We start from the raw sequence: 22158 nt of genomic DNA, 5'->3' as shown, positions 1-22158 counted from the left end.
AGATTCAGGTAAGAAACGTGAAATCTAGCCTACTAGGTTCATAGTTTTAATGGGCCATTGAGGTCAAGAGAGAGCTAGACTCTCATCTAATTTATTTGTGTGATTTGAAAACATCATAAAATCAAGTAAGAATTCTAAAAAGTCCCATTTAAAAAAATTTGCAGTACTTTTCATTAACACAGTCTCTGCACCTCCCCACATGCATGCCTTCCCTCCCTCCCCTACTTCCATCATACAACCAACTGATGTGGCTTCCACTCACACAGTGAAATCGAATTGAATTCTTACCCTAATCAGATATATCAACCCAGTGCAATGGCTGGCCCTTGTTTGGATCTAGCTTGAAGCCCACCACTGTCAGAAAGGTTATTTCTGAGACAATCAGAAGAAATTTAAAATAGTCTGGGTACCAGATGATGTGAAGGAAGTCTTGTTAATTTTGTTGGGTGTCATAATGGTTTAACGGCTATGTTTAAAAAAAAGTCCTGATCACTTGGATGTATATTGTAGTATTTACAGATAAAATTAAGAGAGATCTCAGCTTTGTTTTAAAATATTCTAGCAAAGCAAAAATTTTTTAAATGGGGACAGGGGGAGGGGATGAAACAGGCATGGCAGAATGTTGATAACTGTTGTGTCCGTGGTGGTTTCTTATACATTTCTCTCTGGTTTTGTGCATGCTTGAAATTTCTTTAACAAGAGAGATAACAACTCCTTGGTTTTTAGATGGTTTGCTTCAAAGACTACCATTAGTGTTATATGGTGGGGCTCCAGGGCCCTCTTCAGTCTCTTGAAATACTACAGAAAATGTGTTTGTGTATCTGTGTAATACTTTTCTTTTTTTTTTTTTCTGGGAAAGAGCTGTGATTTTTGGATTCTCAAAAGGTGTATGATGCAAAAGGCTTAGGGGATCGCTGCTTTGAGAGAGACTGTATACTCTTCAGCAGGCGGCAGCAGAGGGCCCAGCATGGACAGGAAAGGAGCTAGCCTTCCTCTGCTCACTGTCTGAGATTCAGAGCTGCCAGCGAGGAACACATGCAGCCTTGTTTTAGAGACAGCTGAAAAGCCAACCTGTAGGCAGACCTGGTGAATGTGTTCTTTTGCCCCATTTATCCTAGCTAAGCTGACTTTGCCACAGGGGAGCTAAGAAGCAGGCTTTTGGCCCTGTGAATGGTTTGCTTTGTGGAACCAGAATTCATTCATTTAGCTGCAGAAGATTATCAAGGGCAGTGTTTTAGGTGCTGGTGCTTTAGCAAAGAACAAAACAGATAAAAATTCCTGCCCACGGAGCTAGTGCTACCCCATCTCTACATTTCTGGAGTTTAGAGCTACATCTTACTGCCTTGGCTTTCTGTATTATAGTAGAGGTCCCGCCTGAGCCTAAGTTGGAATTCGAGCATGGCTGAAGGGCTAGGGTGGACACGCGTGGGGAATGAGAGAAGTGACCAAAGGCACTAGACAGCCACACTTGATAAGTTTAACTCAGGAACACTTGGTCATCAGAAGAGAGAGCAAGTTCTGAGTCCTGCTCAGTGTCTGTACTGCTTTTGGTTTTCACCCTAAGTGCTGTGGGGAAATCAGGAGGACGGGAAGTAAGTTTACTTAAAGTAAACTTAAAGTTTACTTAAGTTAAGTTTACTTAAACTTACTGTTTAAGTAAAAACAAAGGGAAGCTTGCCTAAAACTCTATGCACTCCCTCGCTGCTTTGGAAAATCTAACCACATGTAACACCAAAGAGGATGGTCTCTTCCGATTTCCTTCCACTTTCCAGAATGCTCTGCAGTGTTGTCGTATTGAGGCCTCCCCATGCCAAGCCATAGGAGAGAGGGACAGTTGGAGGGAGATGGTGGTATTGACTGATCGCTGGCTGGAAACTGCAGATTGTGGAGAGAAGAGGTGGAGCCGTGAGGGGGAGGGGCAGCGGGACAGGGTTTGCTCCTGAGCACATGGGCCACCGTCTAGGGACTCCCACAGACGCTTGGGCAGGAGAGGTTTTGCGGAAGTCTTGATGATTAGATGTGGGCATCATTCAGAGGAACGTATGTCCCATGGCAGAAATGTCTGTATAGTGACAGTAATTCTGAGCTTTCTTCTACATTTTCCCTTGACATTTTGCTTTTTCTTTTTCATGTAATTGGGTGTTGAAACCCATTTGTTCTGATAAGCTGGTGAGGCCTGGAGAACCTTGAGTTACACTATGTAGCAGAAACCTATAGAAAATTCCATTTATGTGAACCATAGTCTTTTGATCTTCCGTATTTTTCCCAGGCAGTAAATTAGCATTTATTGAGGCAACTGCCCAATCAGAATTTGTGTCAATAGAGCAGAAGCCCAGTAGCTCACTGCCAGCGTGATGGGAGGTGCCAAGTGCTATCACTGTGCCTAGAATTTTCTACCATTAGTCCTTTCATTCAGTCCTTTGGGTTTTGAATTACTTTTTCATTTTGGCCTTCTATTTAAAATAGAGAATAACTAGGAAATCTGATATCTTAAGCAATTATCAGCAAAACCTCTTAAGGGAAATTTTGACTATGAGAACAAGGCCTAACTGGGAGAGCACATAGTCTAGGAGAGTAGTATAAGAAATGAGCAAGGGGGCACTGGCAGGCAGTAGGAGATTACCAAAGACACACTTACTTGGTTTCTAGCCACACAGAAAAGTGGTCCAGGTCAACTTTTGAGATAAACTGGTATCTTTCTCCCATTTTCAACCCTAGCACAATCTGAATTAATCACTTGGTCTCAAAAGGGAAATATGAAAAAAATGCTCAGGGAAAAAAATCCCCTTCAACAAGATTCAAAATTATAAAAGGGAAAATACAGTGTCATGGAATTCAGAGCTGAAAGAGATTTTGAAAATTTTCTAGTCTTAGTCACCTGATTCTAAAGCTAGGTAAACTGAGGCTCAAGGAGATGAAGTGACTTGTATGCACTCGCACTGTGGGTTAGTAGAAGAGGCCGTGCTGTTGTGCTGGGATATTTCTGGGACACAGAGTCTGTTCTCACACTGCCGTTTAGCACGCAGTGGGCTTTATGTAGAAGTCTAAAAGCTCAGGCTTCCTGCAGAATGTAAGCACTCCTGCGATGGGCAAGTGACAGTTGACAGTCCAAAAAGGAAAAGAAAAATCAACACTGTCATGGCTGAGCATGGCACTGAAGCATGGGAGAAGTTGCTGCATCTATTCTAGGCAGCAAAAACAGAGAAAGCTAGGTAACTAATCTAGGCACCTCAGTAAGTTGTTGCAGGAAATATACAATCATTCATTCTTCTGACTACTATTGAGTGCCAGTAAAAATGCAAGATGCAAACTATGCCACATGCTGAGGCTACGGAGATGAACAATATTGAATACCAGCTCTCGTGCTGTGCACAGACTTGATAAATGCTAAAAAGGTATTTGATAAAATTGAATACCCACTTTGGATTTAAATTGACACTTTGTTAAATAACACTAGAAGGAAGAAACACATTGTAAGATTAATAGTGATTGTCTTAGGAATATAAACGATGTTTCAAATTCTGTTTTAATTTTTACTATATTTTCTAGTATTTTGTAAATGCTTTACAATGAGGATATTTTGTTTTATGTTCAGAGATTTAAATTAGATATCTAGAATTTTTTGTCTTGAAAGGAAAAATACGTTACTCTTATCACAGATCTCCCCCACCCCTGCTTTCTCCCCTTTCCTCCACTCCCACATCATTAAATTTTATATTCAGGACTAGTTATATTTTCCACAGCAGGAATACCACTGCTGATCTGTAATGTAACTATGTTGACAGACATAAAGAACTGGCTTTTTCTATACAGACAATATCCTTGAATGTTTGGTCTATGCTTGCTTTTAAGCAATGTACGGGAAAGAATTTGAGGGTTTTAGCTCTGTACTTTGCTTTCTTTTTTTTTCAGTCAAGGAGGCTTTATTTTAGTTCCAATATAAGAAAACTTAAAAATATTCAATATATCTCTTGGACTTTTAGGGAATACTCATTTAGAAAAGAAGAATTTGAGGGAAAGCTATAAAAAAAATCACAACAATTGATAATAGTAGCTCATACTAAGTGCCATGAGCCAGACAATATTCAACGCATTTTTTTAAATTAATTAATTAATTTATTATTTATTTTTATTTTTGGCTGTGTTGGGTCTTCATTTCTGTGCGAGGGCCTTCTCTAGTTGTGGCGAGCGGGGGCCACTCTTTATCGCGGTGCGCATGCAGGCCTCTCACTATCGCGGCCTCTCCAGTTGCGGGGCACAGGCTCCAAGCGCGCAGGCTCAGTAGTTGTGGCTCACGGGCCTAGTTGTTCTGCGGCATGTGGGATCTTCCCAGACCAGGGCTCGAACCCGTATCCCCTGCATTGGCAGGCAGATTCTCAACCACTGCGCCACCAGGGAAGCCCCCAACGCATTTTTTTATGCATTAACTCATTATATTCTCAGGACGAAAGTCCTGTGTGGTATGCACCATTATCCTATTTTACAGATGAGGAAACTGAGGCACAGAGTTGTTAAGCAGGTCTTGAGATATACTCAAGATTTAAACTCGGGCATTGTGGCTCCAGAATCCATGCTCTTAATCACTCTGCCACATTGCCTCTCACAACAGCAAAACAGGTGAGGAGAGTGTCTGGGTACAATCTGGAGACAGAAAACACACAGTCATTTAAACAAGGGATGTTTAACATAAAGAATTATTAAGCTATGCTAAACGAGTAACTATCAGATTTTTTTTAAAAAAACCTCTATGCAGTACTCTAGGGCTGAGGGAGTTGAGGACAAACTAGGGATTGGGTCCCTCCCTAAGGCTGGAGTTCAGAGCTCATTGGAAGAAGTATGGGTGCTGTCCACTGGATGGCAGGGAAATGTGTTCGTTTGCGTGGCCAGATCTGTTCTGTGGTTGCTGGGCAAGCAGGAAGCAACCCTCTGGAACTTACGTGGGTGTGCAGCTACTGCTGGGCACGTGGAGATGCAAAGGTACGGGGTTGCTGGTACAGCAGAAGGTCTGGAGCACGTGGTGTCCATGTTGGGAGGGCCATAAGCGGATGATCACCAGGCCAGGCCTGGGCTGTAAGGGTATTAAAGGACCACGTGCATTCCGGGCACGTGGCTGGGACAGAGCATCCCTGGACATGCTCACTCCCAAACACTGACCCCAGGCAGCAGCCAGAAAGAACAGGAGCGCCCCTTTCTCCTTCAGCGTTCTTCCAGCACTCTGCACTGAGGAACCTCAACATCGTGCTTATGGTGGGGGAGAAATGCCCAAAGGATTTCACATCCATTAGCGCAGAGTATGTATGGAGCCAAGAGGCAACACACAGATAAGGGGCACAGAGGGAGCTCTAAACTGGTCATGCTGCTTTGTAATGTGCCTAATCCTGTTTTCCCAAGGACCTTTCACCTGGTGAGTAACCCAGACCTGGTGCTGGCAGTGTCTATGACCAAGGCTGAAGATGAAGTCTGTGGCTATCCGGTTATTGCTCAGGTAAGATATGTAGAGGCTAAAGAGTAATTATAGCCCTTTATTTAGTTAAATTTAAGGAAAGCTCCATGCTTCCTTGTTGTGGAGAAAGAAAATGGCTGTCATAGAAACCTGTCTTGAATGCCATTGTTAAAATATTTACAATAGTCTGCCTAGATTTCAAATTGAACATGTTCCTGTAGCTCTGAATTTAGTTTAATCCAACAGATGGTGATTGTGGGCTTGCTGCATGTCAGGAGCTATGCTAGTTACTTAAATCAAATCCAATGGCAAGCGTGAGAAATTATCCCAATAGCATTCACAGCGTCTCAGTGGTGGGTGCAGTCAGGTGAATGGCTATTAGATGCATGCATTTTAAGTTCAATGATTTGGAGACATAAGCAAGTCCCCTCTCACCTGGCAACGGGTGGGAAAGACCATGGTCAGAGGAGTCTTTCAGGAGGGTGTGAGCTCTTCAATGCTAATTCCACTGAGACTCATTTGAAATATACTTTCAACATACTTTTGCAAATGCTTATAGCAGCCAAACAATTTTTGAAGACACCAGAGAAGGCTGGCTTCATTTGAATTTTGGGTAAAGACCTATGGGGTTGGTTTTTTCTTTCCCACGTTTGTCTGTCATCCTCACTTACCAAAGACACTCCTAGACGGGTATATATTTTTCCTTGTTAGGAGGAGAAAAAGTTTAGGAGTGTCCCTGCTCTGCATTTACTTTCTGTGTCCTCCACAGTATTTGCCATATTTGTGTTGAACAGAATATACTGTCTCCAAATAACATTTGTTTTATTCCATATTTTAATAACAATGAGGCAACTTGTTTTGCAGGTCCTGAATCCAAAATTGGGATATAGCAATCTGGACAAATACCAAAGCTTAATTAAGTCTTCTATCCTGACGATAAATATGGACTAAAATTTTATTCTAGGAGACACAGTATATATAGCATCAAATTTTTCCCTGTCAGGTGCCTCTTTGGCACGGACCACAGTGAGATAAAACCTTATGCAGATGCAAATTTTGTACCTTAATCTGTTTCATAAAATTATAGATACGGATGTTTTCTCCTAAGGTTCCCTTTTGATAAGAAATGAGTTTGATCCCAAAGTTATTTATATTACCTTTCAAAAGTTTTTTCTTTGCTTGGTGTTTCATTTTTATTTCTTGAAGCAATCAGTTTGTGAGAATATATTAAAGTTCATGTAAAATAATAAAAATGAGACATGTTAAGTTAATGTTACTAAACCCCCTCCCTGTTCCTTGAAGTATAATCTTTGTTTTCCATACCTCTGAGGGACGCTCTGTTGTTTGACCTATTAAATCAATTCTTGAGACTCGTTTGTTTTCCTCTTCACCATCAGTCTCTCCTTGGTAAAGTAGGTGTTATTCATTATAAAGTTCCTTGAGGTGTCATGATATGTTTAGTTGGAACTAATCTAGTGGTTTAAATTCCTTGAAATTTAAACTACTCATTTTTTTAACTTATGCTCAAACCAAGTTTTATAATTAGAATAAAGATGCTGTTTCTAATACATAAAATTGAGTGTACTCACATTTTTTTTAAAAACCTTCTTGATAACCAGTGAAATGTAAATTAAAATATCAACAAGGTACTATTTTTCATTCATTAAATTGATGATGCTTTGTCAAGAGTGTGAGGAAAAGAGGCCATTTCGTATAATATTGGTGGAGGGGTAAGCTAGAATAACCTTTCTAGAAAGCATTTGATATGATAAAGCTTTATATTATACATCATAATTTTTTTAATGATCCTGTTCCTTTTTTTTTTAATTTAATTTTATTTATTTATTTTATACAGCAGGTTCTTATTAGTCATCCATTTCATACACATCAGTGTATACATGTCAATCTCAATCGCCCAATTCATCATCCCCCCGCCGCTTTCCCCCCTTGGTGTCCATACGTTTGTTCTCTACATCTGTGTCTCAATTTCTGCCCTGCAAACCGGTTCATCTGTACCATTTTTCTAGCTTCCACATATATGCGTTAATATACAATATTTGTTTTTCTCTTTCTGACTTACTTCACTCTGCATGACAGTCTCTAGATACATCCATGTCTCTACAAATGACCCAATTTCGTTCCTTTTTATGGCTGAGTAATATTCCATTGTATATATGTACCACAACTTCTTTATCCATTCGTCTGTTGATGGGCATTTAGGTTGCTTCCATGACCTGACTCTTGTAAATAGTGCTGCAATGAACATTGGGGTGCATCTGTCTTTTTGAATTATGGTTCTCTCTGGGTATATGCCCAGTAGTGGGATTGCTGGGTCATATGGTAATTCTATTTTTAGTTTTTTAAGGAACCTCCATACTGATCTCCATAGTGGCTGTATCAATTTACATTCCCACCAACAGTGCAAGAGGGTTCCCTTTTCTCCACACCCTCTCCAGCATTTGTTGTTTGTAGATTTTCTGATGATGCCCATTCTAACTGGTGTGAGGTGATACCTCATTGTAGTTTTGATTTGCATTTCTCTAATAATTAGTGATGTTGAGCAGCTTTTCATGTGCTTCTTGGCCATCTGTGTGTCTTCTTTGGAGAAATGTCTATTTAGGTCTTCTGCCCATTTTTGGACTGGGTTGTTTGTTTTTTGAATATTGAGCTGCATGAGTGTTTATATATTTTGGAGATTAATCCTTTGTCCGTTGATTCGTTTGCAAATATTTTCTCCCAATCTGAGGGTTGTCTTTCATCTTGTTTATGGTTTCCTTTGCTGTGCAAAAGCTTTTAAGTTTCATTAGGTCCCATTTGTTTATTTTTGTTTTTATTTCCATTACTCTAGGAGGTGGATCAAAAAAGATCTTACTGTGATTTATCTCAAAGAGTGCTCTTCCTATGTTTTCCTCTAAGAGTTTTATAGTGTCCGGTCTTACATTTAGGTCTTTAATCCATTTTGAGTTTGTTTTTGTGTACGGTGTTAGGGAGTGTTCTAATTTCATTCTTTTACATGTAGCTGTCCAGTTTTCCCAGCACCACTTACTGAAGTGACTGTCTTTTCTCCGTTGTATATCCTTGCCTCCTTTGTCATAGATTAGTTGACCATAGGTGCGTGGGTTTATCTCTGGGCTTTCTATCTTGTTCCATTGCTCTATGTTTCTGTTTTTGTGCCAGTACCATATTGTCTTGATTACTGTAGCTTTGTAGTATAGTCTGAAGTCAGGGAGTCTGATTCCTCCAGCTCCGTTTTTTTCCCTCAAGACTGCTTTGGCTATCTGGGGTCTTTTGTGTCTCCATACAAATTTTAAGATTTTTTGTTCTAGTTCCATAAGAAGTGCCATTGGTAATTTGATAGGGATTGCATTGAATCTGTAGATTGCTTTGGGTAGTATAGTCATTTTCACAATGTTGATTCTTCCAATCCAAGAACATGGTATATCTCTCCATCTGTTGGTATCATCTTTAATTTCTTTCATCAGTGTCTTATAGTTTTCTGCATACAGGTCTTTTGTCTCCCTAGGTAGGTTTATTCCTAGGTATTTTATTCTTTTTGTTGCAATGGTAAATGAGAGTGTTTCTTTAATTTCTCTTTCAGATTTTTCATCATTAGTGTATAGGAATGCAAGAGATTCCTGTGCATTAATTTTGTATCCTGCAACTTTACCAAAATCATTGATTAGCTCTAGTAGTTTTCTGGTGACATCTTTAGGATTCTCTATGTATAGTATCATGTCAACTGCAAACAGTGACAGTTTTACTTCTTCTTTTCCAATTTGGATTCCTTTTATTTCTTTTTCTTCTCTGATTGCCGTGGCTAGGACTTCCAAAACTATGTTGAATAATAGTGGTGTGAGTGGACATCCTTGTCTTGTTCCTGATCTTAGAGGAAATGCTTTCAGTTTTTCACCACTGAGAATGATGTTTGCTGTGGGTTTGTCATATATGGCCTTTATTATGTTGAGGTAGGTTCCCTCTATGCCCACTTTCTGGAGAGTTTTTATCATAAATGGGTGTTGAATTTTGTCAAAAGCTTTTTCTGCATCTATTGAGATGATCATATGGTTTTTATTCTTCAATTTGTTAATATGGTGTATCACATTGATTGATTTGCATATATTGAAGGATCCTTGCATCCCTGGGATAAATCCCACTTGATCATGGTGTATGATCCTTTTAATGTGTTGTTGGATTCTGTTTGCTAGTATTTTGTTGAGGATTTTTGCATGTATATTCATCAGTGATATTGGTCTGTAATTTTCTTTTTTTGTGACATCTTTGTCTGGTTTTGGTATCAGGGTGATGGTGGCCTCATAGAATGAGTTTGAGAGTGTTCCTACCTCTGCAATTTTTTGGAACAGTTTGAGAAGGATGGGTGTTAGCTCTTCTCTAAATGTTTGATAGAATTCACCTGTGGAGCCATCTGGTCCTGGGCTTTTGTTTGTTGGAAGATTTTTAATCAGAGTTTCAATTTCATTACTTGTGATTGGTCTGTTCATATTTTCTATTTCTTCCTGGTTCAGTCTTGGAAGGTTATACCTTTCTAAGAATTTGTCCATTTCTTCCAGGTTGTCCATTTTATTGGCATAGAGTTGCTTGTAGTAGTCTCTTAGGATGCTTTGTATTTCTGCAGTGTCTGTTGTAACTTCTTTTTCATTTCTAATTTTATTGATTTGAGTCTTCTCCCTCTTTTTCTTGATGAGTCTGGCTAATGGTTTATCAATTTTGTTTATCTTCTCAAAGAACCAGCTTTTAGTTTTATTGATCTTTGCTTTTGTTTTCTTTGTTTCTATTTCATTTATTTCTGCTCTGATCTTTATGATTTCTTTCCTTCTGCTAACTTTGGGTTTTGTTTGTTCTTCTTTCTCTAGTTCCTTTAGGTGTAAGGTTAGATTGTTTATTTGAGATTTTTCTTGTTTTTTGAGGTAGGCTTGTATAGCTATAAACTTCCCTCTTAGAACTGCTTTTGCTGCATCCCATAGGTTTTGGATCGTCGAGTTTTCATTGTCATTTGTCTCTAGGTATTTTTTGATTTTCTCTTTGATGTCTTCAGTGATCTCTTGCTTATTTAGTAACATATTGTTTAGCCTCCATGTGTTTGTGTTTTTTACGTTTTTTTCCCCGTAATTCATTTCTAATCTCATAGCATTGTGTCAGAAAAGATGCTTGATATGATTTCAATTTTCTTAAATTTACTGTGGCTTGATTTGTGACCCAAGGTGTGCTCTTTCCTGGAGAATGTTCTGTGCGCACTTGAGAAGAAAGTGTAATCTGCTGTTTTTGGATGGAATGTCCTATAAATATCAATTAAATCTATCTGGTCTATTGTGTCACTTAAAGCTTCTGTTTCCTTATTTATTTTCATTTTGGATGATCTGTCCAGTGGTGTAAGTGAGGTGTTAAAGTCCCCCACTATTATTGTGTTACTGTCGATTTCCTCTTTTATAGCCGTTAGCAGTTGCCTTATGTATTGAGGTGCTCCTATGTTGGGTGCATATATATTTATAATTGTTATATCTTCTTCTTGGATTGATCCCTGGATCATTATGTAGTGTCCTTCCTTGTCTCTTTTAAGATTCTTTATTTTAAAGTCTATTTTATCTGATTTGAGTATTGCTACTCCAGCTTTCTTTTGATTTCCATTTGCATGGGGTATCTTTTTCCATCCCCTCACTTTCAGTCTGTATGTGTCCCTAGGTCTGAAGTGGGTCTCTTGTAGACAGAATATAGATGGGTCTTGTTTTTGTATCCATACAGCAAGCCTGTGTCTTTTGGTTGGAACATTTAATCCATTCACGTTTAAGGTAATTATCGATATGTATGTTCCTATGACCATTTTCTTAATTGTTTTGGGTTTCTTTTTGTAGGTCCTTTTCTTCTCTTGTGTTTCCCACTTAGAGAAGTTCCTTTAGCATTTGTTGTAGAGCTGGTTTGATGGTGCTGAATTCTCTTAGGTTTTGCTTGTCTGTAAAGCATTCTATTTCTCCATCGAATCTGAATGAGATCCTTGCCAGGTAGAGTAATCTTGGTTGTAGGTTCTTCCCTTTCATCACTTTAAGTATATCATGCCACTCCCTTCTGGCTTGTAAAGTTTCTTCTGAGAAATCAGCTGTTAACCTTATGGGAGTTCCCTTGTATGTTATTTGTCATTTTTCCCTTGCTGCTTTCAGTAATTTTTCTTTGTCTTTAATTTTTGCCAGTTTGATTACTATGTGTCTCGGTGTGTTCCTCTTTGGGTTTATCCTGTATGGGACTCTGTACTTCCTGGACTTGGGTGGCTCTTTCCTTTCCCATGTTAGGGAAGTTTTCGACTATAGTCTCTTCAAATATTTTCTCAGGTTCTTTCTCTCTCTCTTCTCCTTCTAGGACCCCTATAATGCGAATGTTGTTGCGTTTAATATTGTCCCAGAGGTCTCTTAGGCTGTCTTCATTTCTTTTCATTCTTTTTTCTTTATACTGTTCCACAGCAGTGAATTCCACCATTCTGTCTTCCAGGTCACTTATCCGTTCTTCTGCCTCAGTTATTCTGCTTTTGATTCCTTCTAGTATAGTTTTCATTTCAGTTATTGTATTGTTCATGGCTGTTTGTTTGTTCTTAATTCTTCTAGGTCTTTTTTAAACATTTCTTGCATTTTCTTGATCTTTGCCTCCATTCTTTTTCCGAGTTCCTGGATCATCTTCACTATCATTATTCTGAATTCTTTTTCTGGAAGGTTGCCTATCTCCACTTCATTTAGTTGTTTTTCTGGGGTTTTATATTGTTCCTTCATCTGGTACATAGCCCTCTGCCTTTTCATGTTATCTATCTTTCTGTGAATGTGGTTTTTGTTCCACAGGCTGTAGGATTGTAGTTCTTCTTGCTTCTGCTGTCTGCCCTCTGGTGGATGAGGCTATCTAAGAGGCTTGTGCAAGCTCCCTGACGGGAGGGCGATCCTGTTCCTTTATTAGCAATTCTACTTGAGTTTGTTCTCAAGAAGTTACAGATTTACACAAAGGTTTATTTTATGATTGTTGATTGTTCTTTTGCTTATACGAAGGAAAATCTGAGAAACAATCTACGTTTTTAACTATTGGATATTAGTAAAATAAAATACCCTAGGATCAAATAGTATATATCCTTTTAAAAAAACAAAACAAAACAAAAAACTAATGCCGTTACCAAATTTTGTGTATTTTGTGATTACATTTTTGTAAATCCAAGAATACATATATATATGTATAATCATCAAATATCAATAGTAGTTATCACTACATAGTAGAGTTTTGAGTAATTATCTGTACTTTCTGACTTTATGCAATGAAAACTAGGACTGCTATAAACAAATCATAACCTCTCCTATTTGACTCCATATTTTTTCTCATTTTTTTCAGAAATACAAACCACATAACAATGGGACTTCTAATCAAAAGTGGAATTACATGAAAAATATGAAAGCTTTTATGGCCTTTCATAGCACTACACTGGATAAGGAAGTCACAGCAGCAAATTATGCTGGTATTTGTACATCCTCTGTGATTAAAGAAAAACACATTGATCAACCAGTAAGTGGTTCCTTCCTACTGAGGACAAAAAAGAGGGATGGGGGAATGGATAAGTTTAATAAAGCAAGGAACTTTTTGTCCAGAAAACCTTAAGTTCACACAAATTAAACACTGACTTGTGAGTGGAATCATTTAGACTCTGTGATTCTGGTTAGGAAAGAATGAAGGAGTATTGATATTACCCTCTGCCTATATTGTTTTGATGGCTCCCTATCACCATCACCATCTCTGGTTCATCATCGGCTCACCAGAACAGGCATGAAGCAGGATAATCACACATACTTCACTCCCACAGGTGTGCTTGCCACACTCGATGTCACTCCACTCCAGAAAGCATATTAAAATGCCAATGATTGTAAGTTGCTTTATATTACATTATACCAAGCATAGGGCTAAGTATGATATACTCTAATTTTAAAAGAAATAATTCCTCAAGTTTGGTCCTTTAATTTTTATTAGTAAGGAATTATTTGCACCATACTTTACAGATACCTGAGATATTTGTGGGTCAGTGAATCAAGGCACCTTGCTATTGTTGATAACCATTGGCCTACAGAAACCGAAATCTCATAATGTATGTACATTACAAGACTGCCCAAGACCCTCTTTACTGTTCCCCTCAGTCATCTCTAAACCACTGCTGCTTCTTCACTCGTCATTCCCTGGCTCTACTGAATAAGAGATGTCAAGTGTACCATACCATTCTGCATGTCTCTGGTTTCAACTATGCTATCCCCCCCGACCTTTTCTCCTTTGTCTGTGACCTCATACCTGTTAGCCAATATGCTGCCAAAGACTGCTGAAGTCATCTTAAAAAGAATCGAGTCAACTTGAAAAGGCTCCAAAGATGAGACAGTTTAAGCATCAATATGACTATTGAATGCAGTGGATTGACATACATTAGATATGTTTAAATCCATATGTTCATAGAGATATTAAACAACAGCAACAACAACAACTCAATTTGTCACAATTAGATGATGCTAAGGAACGAATTTGTTACTTTGAAAACCAGTAGATAAAGAATCAAGCATTTATTTTTCCCTTCCTTTATGAACCGTACCTCAAGATAACAAAACAGTTGACAAGAAGAAGCTTCACTTCATAGAAATACCCCAGCTAATACATGAGTAAAGTATGAGGAAATCAGAATATCATTATACTGTGAACTTTAATAAATTAATGGATCTAGGCAATGATCATCAGTAGCTATTAACATAACACAAAGAGACAAAAGAGTTGCTCCTTGATAGAAATACACTGTACCATTTATGAAGGGGTCTTGCCCCCCCAAATCTAACTGGAGAAAATGTACAACAAATAATTACAACAAAAGAAAAAAGAAAAAGAAATGAGGAATGTGAAGATTCAGAGAGACTTAAGAGGTATTTAAACTAATTATAAGGTATTGGCCTTATTGTGATTCTCTTTCAAATAAGTTGTAAGGGAGTGAGAGAATTGTAGAAATTTGAATACTGACTGAATATTTGATTATATTAGGGTATTATTATTATTAATTTTAGGCATGATGTTATAGTTACGATAAAAGAGTTCTTATTTGAAATTTGGGAAGGATAAAACTTCCCAATTTTCAACAATATTTCTTCTAAAACATTATAACTTTCCTTTCCTACTAGTTAAATGATAACCTATCTGATAGAAATTAATATGGTTAATCTGAAGAGTACAAAATAATATATCAATTCTGGGATTCACAAATTTTAAAAAATGCTTATCTCTCTTGGGCCTGGGAAAACCAACTCTTTACACAAAGGCTCTAAGTCAGTAATTAATTCTTAACCTTTTCAGAGATGTAGACCTCATTGAGAGTCTCGTGAAAATTATGGATATTCTTTCCCCCCAAAATGCACATGTGTACACAGCACTTTTCGTATAAAATTTTAGGGAGTTTGTAGACTCCCCTTGAAATCCAGTTTGGACATAGGGTAAGAACTTCTTCTCTAGGCCACATTTGCTTGGCAAGCTTAGAAAACAAAACTAATACGAAGTAACTATTATATGCTGGAAAGCTATTGTATGTTAGATACTGATGCAATATTAGTTATTTTTACATAGATTATCTTATAATAAATAATATAACATAAATAATAAATATAAACAATATCAATAATTCATTACATTAAGATTGATGAAGAAACTGAATAATTTATTCACAGTCACACTAGCTATTATATATACAGTAAGGGTCATTGTTGATCAGACAAACTCCATGTTATAGACCATATTTCTATAAGGTCAAATGAACAGAGCAAGTTAGTCATTTCAATAAATCAAGGAAATTTTATAGAGGAAAATAATCAGTCAAACCAATTGCTTGGTATTCTGTGTATAGAGCCAGCAGCTGACTTGCTGAACTTTTAAACTCTGTTTGCATTCTGTAGACATAGCCTAACCTAGGGAGCTACCCCAGTGTATTGCATTTTCCTTACCAGCAGCAGTTTAAATGTGTTAAGGGTGAATGAATTAACCAAAAATTCAGTTTGCATTGTGTATGTGCACCATTGCCAAAATAAAACAATTTGGGAACCATCAAAATAGTAGCACCACAGTCATAGGGATTGATGTCTTAATGAATGAAAATACATTTTCTAGATAATTTCAATAGGCTTCTTTAGTGTAATAAGATATATCATTGGCACACGATTCATCATGAAGTCCATGTTTTTCTGTACAAATTATTCTGTATGTAGTATTCATTCAATTCCATCTGAGAGGAGATGTTTTAATTTTCTGTCTCCCAGTAATTTTTAGGAAAATGGAAATAAGATGTGCATATAGAGAAATCCATAGTGGAACTTAAGAATTACATCTTCAAAAGTATCATCTAAATGTTGGCTTTGAATTGAGGTAGCTTTAAGTATTTAATGGAATAGTTGAAGAAATATGACAAAGGCAAAAAAGCCAAAAACTTGGAATCAGAAGTCACAGCTTTGTATTTCAGCTCTGCCACATACTACTTGGATATCCTTGGATTAAAAACTTCCCTCTCTTAGCTTTTGTTTTCTCATCTGTAAATTGAGAATGATGATATTAACTCCGGCTGTACTTAACTTTTAGCCTTGTGAGGAACAAAGCAAATCAGAGAGTCTATATAAAAGTACTTTAAAATGTTCATGCATATTCAAGAGTACTAGTTCAGTGAATTCTCATGTACCTATCATCCAAATTCAACTATTATCAAGGTTTTGCAATATTTACAAATCCTAGACATGATACCATTTCACCTCAAACTTAAGCATGCACCTGTAAAAATTTGACCATTTTCTTACATTATCATTATGCCATTACCACCTAATAAAATTAACAGTAATTTTTTGGCCATCTACTACCCTGTTCATAATAAAATTTCCCAGGTTTCCTAAAAAATTCTTCTTATGGTTGGTTGGTTTGAGTCAGGATTCAAACAAGGTCCCTATGTGACACTGGTCGCAGAATCCATCCTATAGAATTCCTCTTGTTTGGATTTTTCTGTTTGCTAGCTATGGCATCCTTTAACCTGTTTCTCTGGCTCCCATAACGCCTATAAAAGATATTTAGCAGTGGACTTTAATTATATTTATGTTCAGCATTTTTTGGACAAGAATCTTCATAGGTTTTACTGTGTATTTCATATTTATCACTTATGCAGGGATACAGTGTGGATTTTCCATGGGTTCAGGTGATTACAACCTAATCTCACATCAAAAAACAATTCCCAATGACTTTTCATTTAGTGTTGGCTTTTTTGTGATCTTTGTCTAAATCAGTAATTTCATTAGAAGTTTCAAAAGGGCCAATTTTAATAAGTTCTATTGCTTTCCCTTACATATATTAACTGAACTTTTAATGTAAGGAAGAACTTTACCTCTTCAACTAGATATTTGACTGCCCAGAAATATGGTTTGTAAAGGACGGTAGGATAAATGCTTAAATTGTTCTATCTAACTTATCTATTGTAGTATAACAAATCGCCTGAAAAATTTAGTGGCTTAAGCCAACAACCATTTTTATGCTCGGAGTCAACAATTTGGGCTAGGTTGAACTGGGCAGTTCTGCTGGTCTTGCCCAGGGTCACTAATGTGGCTGTAGTTATCTGGTGGCACACCAGCAGTTTGGTGGTTCTGTGGTGTCTGAATGGTCAAATCACATGTCTGGTGGGGGCCTTAGTTCTCCTCAAGGCTTCTTAAGTAGGCTAGCTCAAGTGAGCTCACGTTATGGTCTCAGGCTTCCAAATGCAGCCAAGAAAGAACACGCTGAAATGTGCAAGCACTTCTTATGCGTCTGCTTGCATCACATTTGCTAATGCTACATTGGCCACAGCGAGTCACATGGCCTTGCCCAGATTCAAGGAAAGGAGCAAAGGAGAAAGGAACTCTATTTCTTGATTGGAGGAGCAGCAAAATGACATTTCAAAAGGGCATGCAAAGAATGGGATGGTTTTACTATGGCCATCTTTGTAAATAATCTGCCACAATTTCTAATGGCCAATTTCAGAGTAAATTGGTGCCAGTTTACTTCTAATGGACTCCAGTAAGTAGTGGTTTTGTTTTTATTTGTTTATTGGCTTTTTTGTTGCTTTTTTTTTTTTAACTTATATTTTTAACATGATTATGAACTCACGGGACTTTACCTATTCAAACATATTTAAAGTATTTTGGTTATCATTTTATTTTACTCCCAAATTGTCCCACTTTGGGCCAGTGGAATGTCCTTCATGTTGGCACCTGTGTCTTTTTTGACATAATGCCTTTACTTTTGGGTGGCTTCTTTTTTTCTGGGCACGCAAGAAATCCTTGCTTGTCTTGTATATTTCTTGCCCCAAATCTGGAATTGGCCATTCCTCCAAGAAACTCTGACTCTGGATACAAGTTATACTCATTGATATTGAATTGTCATTGCCTCTAGGCTTTTTCAGTCAACAGCTTTTGGAAATATTTTGCTCTATAATATAATAATTAATAATTAGAGAGCAAAATAATTCATTCATGTTGAGATTTCAAATTTAGCATTTGGGGATCATAAAAGTGCTTTATTTGTATGGTAAAGTATTCTACAAAAGTGCTATCATAATTTAGATGCATCCAAATAAAAACATCTTTACCTGCATTTTCAGGGATACTATTATCTCTCACCCAGTGGAAAGAAAAAAACAATGCTCTGTTTGGCATGTGGGCAGTCCATGAGAGCAGAGAAGAGACTGAAACAGTTGCTTCCAGGGCTGCCATTCCTCTGTGCCTCAGGCTCCGAGACCCAGAAGCCCTTCTCACAAGGACCTTTCAAGGTCATCGATGTGGCCAGAGTATGTAATGATCTGAGCTCTGCTAATACATGTGTGACATCAGTTTGGAAACTTTGATACATTCATTATTTGCCTTACACTCAAGTTCATCTCCACTCATCCAATTCATCTTTCGTTGATGCACCTTTACCATTCCACCCGCATTGATTTCCTTTTCCCCATTGTAACTTAAAATACATTATCTGTTAATAGTTCAATATACTCTTTGAAGTTAATTGGGCACTTCTGCAGCTTTAATCATCTCCTGACACCTTGCACTACTCCCTGTGTTGCTTTTAGATGAGGAAGTAACTGCAAATCTTTACTTAGTGGAGTAGCTTTTTGCCTATATCCACAGGGTAAACTCCTTTTTTCCTAGTATTTTCAGGGCTAATTTGATCTGTTGTTGTTAATGACTCTTCAGGTTGGGTGCCTGAATTCATGCATTCATGTCTAATACTATTTATAGCTCATGGAGAAAATAATCTCTGCTACTTTCCTGTGATCTTAATTTAAAATGGCACCATTTAAAAAATCCTTTCCTTCAAGTTTAGAAGTGAGAAGAGCTAAGAGGAACTTACACAACTGTGTAAAAAGGAGCAATTCCTTAGGGGTGGGAACCTTCCACCCGGTGTGCTCTTCAGGGCTTGCCGGGCTTATTCCCAGGTCACTGTCCTCTCTCCCCTAAACCTGATACACATTGCAGAAGAGCAGGGTAGTAACAGTTGCAATAAACATCAACTGAAACAATAACTGAAGGAAAGGGGGAGTCAGTCCTCTGGGAAAGCCTGCAGGCATTTGGCTTTGCTTTGGTGACAGTAAGGTTGTGTTAAGGAGGTGGGGGTGAGCTGATCGGAAAGAATCCCCAGTGTTACAGCATCTTGGACACAACTTCTCCCTCAGGGCAGCTTCCTGAGTAGCAATGAAAAGGGAAAGGTGAAGTGTGGCATTCACCACCCTCATTATCATGTGGTTAAGGCTACACTCATTCCCCTCCTCATTCATCAATATCTGCCACCATAGGATGGCATCATCCTAAAGTTAAAGATTAAGAGAATATCTTTACTGCTAGTGTCCATTACTTCAACCCCAGGCTCTCTCTGGCCCTGGCATCCTTCTTCCCCATCTCCTGTCCAACGGAAGGCAAAGTAGAAAACAGGAGAAGGCCAGAAACACAAGCCAGAGGCCCAAAGTCACCTAGAGACTCAGTGACAGGGCTGGGAAGAGAACTGAGGAGTTCGGACCCAATGTCCTTCCCACTACAGCACCTAATACTTTTAGCATATGAAGTGAACATTTCAAAATTTAGTTGCCACACCCATGTACACACACAAATCAAGAGGCTGAAGTATAACAAAATAATAAAACTAAAAGAAAAAATGTTTGAGTTGATCTATGTTGTTGTTTTTTAAAAAAATCAGGCTGATTTATCTTCTTATGAGGCTGAAAACACTTTAAGTTATTATGAAGAACGTCTGTTATCTTTACGGATGAAGACCTGCACGCAAGTTGTATCTCATAGTGGCATGGCAGTTACTCACCAGAAGGCAGTGAAAATAATTGCATACAAAAATGGAGATGGATATCGAAATGGGAAGTTAATTGTGGCTGGAACATTCCCCATGGTAAGTGGCTATCACTTAAATGCTTCTCGAATCCTCAGAGGTAATGATAATGGTGATTTTTCTGACAAGAAAAAAAGCAGTGAGATTGAGTGACAAATATCCCTAGCCAGTTTTACCAATTGAAGCTGCTGAGATCAAGATCTCTGTTTTCTTAAAGATGTTATTTTTGATTGTATTTCTTCGGATACAGACTTAGAAAAATGAGAAACAGAAAGCCTTTTTTTGCCTTCCTTCCCCTTCCAGCTTCAAGTTGTATGTCAGCTCAGTATCCGAAGAGATGCCACCTCCTTTATCATCTGGAGAATCGGAGCACTAATTTGTTGATAGGGGGTCTCATTTCACTTTCAAATTGGAGAGGCAGGAGTTGTGCTAGGAGGGAACATGTGATTTCTGTCCTAGAGGCTGCTCCCCACAGCCATGGGAAGGGAGCAGAGTCCCCAGGGCTCAAACCCAGCCTTGTCCTTCCATTGCATGATGGTTGTCTTGTGTCTGTACATTCTGGCCAATACCTTTAACAACATATTTTACAAGCAATGCTAAATATGATATGGAGTTACCCTGGAGACTTCCTTGCAAATACACACACACACACATAATCGTTCACTCACCCCTCTGAGTACGAATAGATTTTTTTATTAAGATACTGTTGTTCAATGGACTAAGCAAAGGACAAAAGTTAGCAACTCCAGAATTCACCCTGGGACCCTGGCTTTTGTGGTCTTGGGCAAAAATATTAACCTTTCAGCCTGATTTCCCATCTGCCAAATGGAAGTAATAATGTGTCAGTTCTTGGTTTGAAAGTCAAGTACTCATTTATTTTAAAGCAGTTCATCTGAAGTGTTAGAATAATTTTATTCATTCTTAAGCACACAACTGAAAGTGGATTTCTAGGTTTACACTCCTTAGGAAATAAATACTCTGATGATAAAATGTATTAACATACAATAGCTGCTGTGTTAAATTTTTGGAGCTAAGAATTTTCACAGCTGGATTGGACTAATTTGTGAGATTATGTAGGACAATCCAATATCAAAAATCGTCTCTAATCAAAGATCAAGTTGGTAGCTATTGCTATTTTCTCAAATTAAAGGATTTTCTCAGAGTTCTAAAATAACACGCTCGTCATGATTATTCTCAGTTCTACCACTATTTCTTCTCAGTTCCTTATAGTCTGTGTTTTTTAGCTGCTTGCAGAATGCACGGAACAACTTGGTCTTGCCAGAGCAGCCTCCAAAGTATATACCAAAGATGGAACCACAATCCTTTCCTTGTGGGATTTGGTTTTATGGGCTCTTGATAAATCTTTTATCCAGAGAGACTCTGAGGAACAAAAGGAAGAGGCAGCCCCTGTTGGAACAAAAGAGACACCTGTTAAAAGTATGGAAGGTTGGTTACATTCTACAGGATTTAGCTGATTCTACTTATGTTTGATCATGTGAAAGTTAAATGTAATTCTTTCATTCAGTCACCCCTTCGAGAGTTAAAAAAAATCACAGGAAGCTACTCATATGAAATTCTCATAATGTTTTTACCTTGCAGAAAAATAAGAAAAAAATTTTTAATGTAAATTTGATTTCAGCACCAAAACAATAAATAAATTGCCTAGAATTTATAAAATATGTTTGACAGTTTAGCTACTTTATGCAACATGAGCAGGTTCTGTTCTCAAATTCAGAACCCAAACCAACTGGAGACCGCTTAAGAAAGTGGGACTAGATCAATGCAAATCTCTTCCTACTATTAGAAGGTGTCCCCTCCACACCTCCTGCCCTCCAACTCCCCTCCCCCGTCTCCACTGCTCCTACGAACTCCCAGAAGCTACAGCAAATGCACCCCTATCACAGCTCCTAGCACACTGTGTTATAATTATCTGTCTACATCTTTGTGCGTTTCATTAGACTGGGTACAACTTGAGGGCAGGGCCTGTGTCCCCAACAACAATTTGCTAAATGAAGAAGAGTCTTGCTAGCAGTGATTCGGCGGTTGTCTCAGGTTTCCATTGTTGTGTTGAGAGGCATGGTTTAGAGGTTAAGAATGTGGGTTTTGGAGCTGAAAATACCAGGGTTCAGCTCCTACCTGCCACTTGTTAGGTGAGTGATCGTGGGTACTCTCTGTACCTCAGTTCCCTCATTTGTAAAATGAGGACACTAATAGTCACATGAATATATACTAGTTCAGCCTTCATAAATATGAATGTGTATTCCTAAGAATATATATGCATATGAATATATATGCATATGAATATATATCACTTAGATTAATGCCTGGTT

At 38.0% G+C, this 22158-nt stretch overlaps 1 protein-coding gene across 1 annotated transcript in view; it reads left to right on the top strand.

The window, feature by feature from the left end:
- Positions 1–22158, top strand: part of DCDC1 (doublecortin domain containing 1) — a 471016-nt gene that overhangs the window by 403437 nt on the left and 45421 nt on the right. Inside the window, exons 29-33 of the mRNA XM_082476590.1 lie at positions 5392–5485; positions 12815–12985; positions 18099–18284; positions 19685–19888; positions 21073–21265. Of these exons, the coding sequence (XP_082332716.1) occupies positions 5392–5485; positions 12815–12985; positions 18099–18284; positions 19685–19888; positions 21073–21265 (848 nt within the window). The remainder of the gene's footprint in view (positions 1–5391; positions 5486–12814; positions 12986–18098; positions 18285–19684; positions 19889–21072; positions 21266–22158) is intronic.

The sequence above is a fragment of the Balaenoptera physalus genome (assembly GCF_965194825.1).
Source record: "Balaenoptera physalus genome assembly, chromosome: 10".
In the NCBI taxonomy this organism is placed as follows: domain Eukaryota; kingdom Metazoa; phylum Chordata; class Mammalia; order Artiodactyla; family Balaenopteridae; genus Balaenoptera; species Balaenoptera physalus.
Note: the sequence above shows the minus strand (reverse complement) of the source record. Positions and strands in the feature narration are given on the sequence as shown.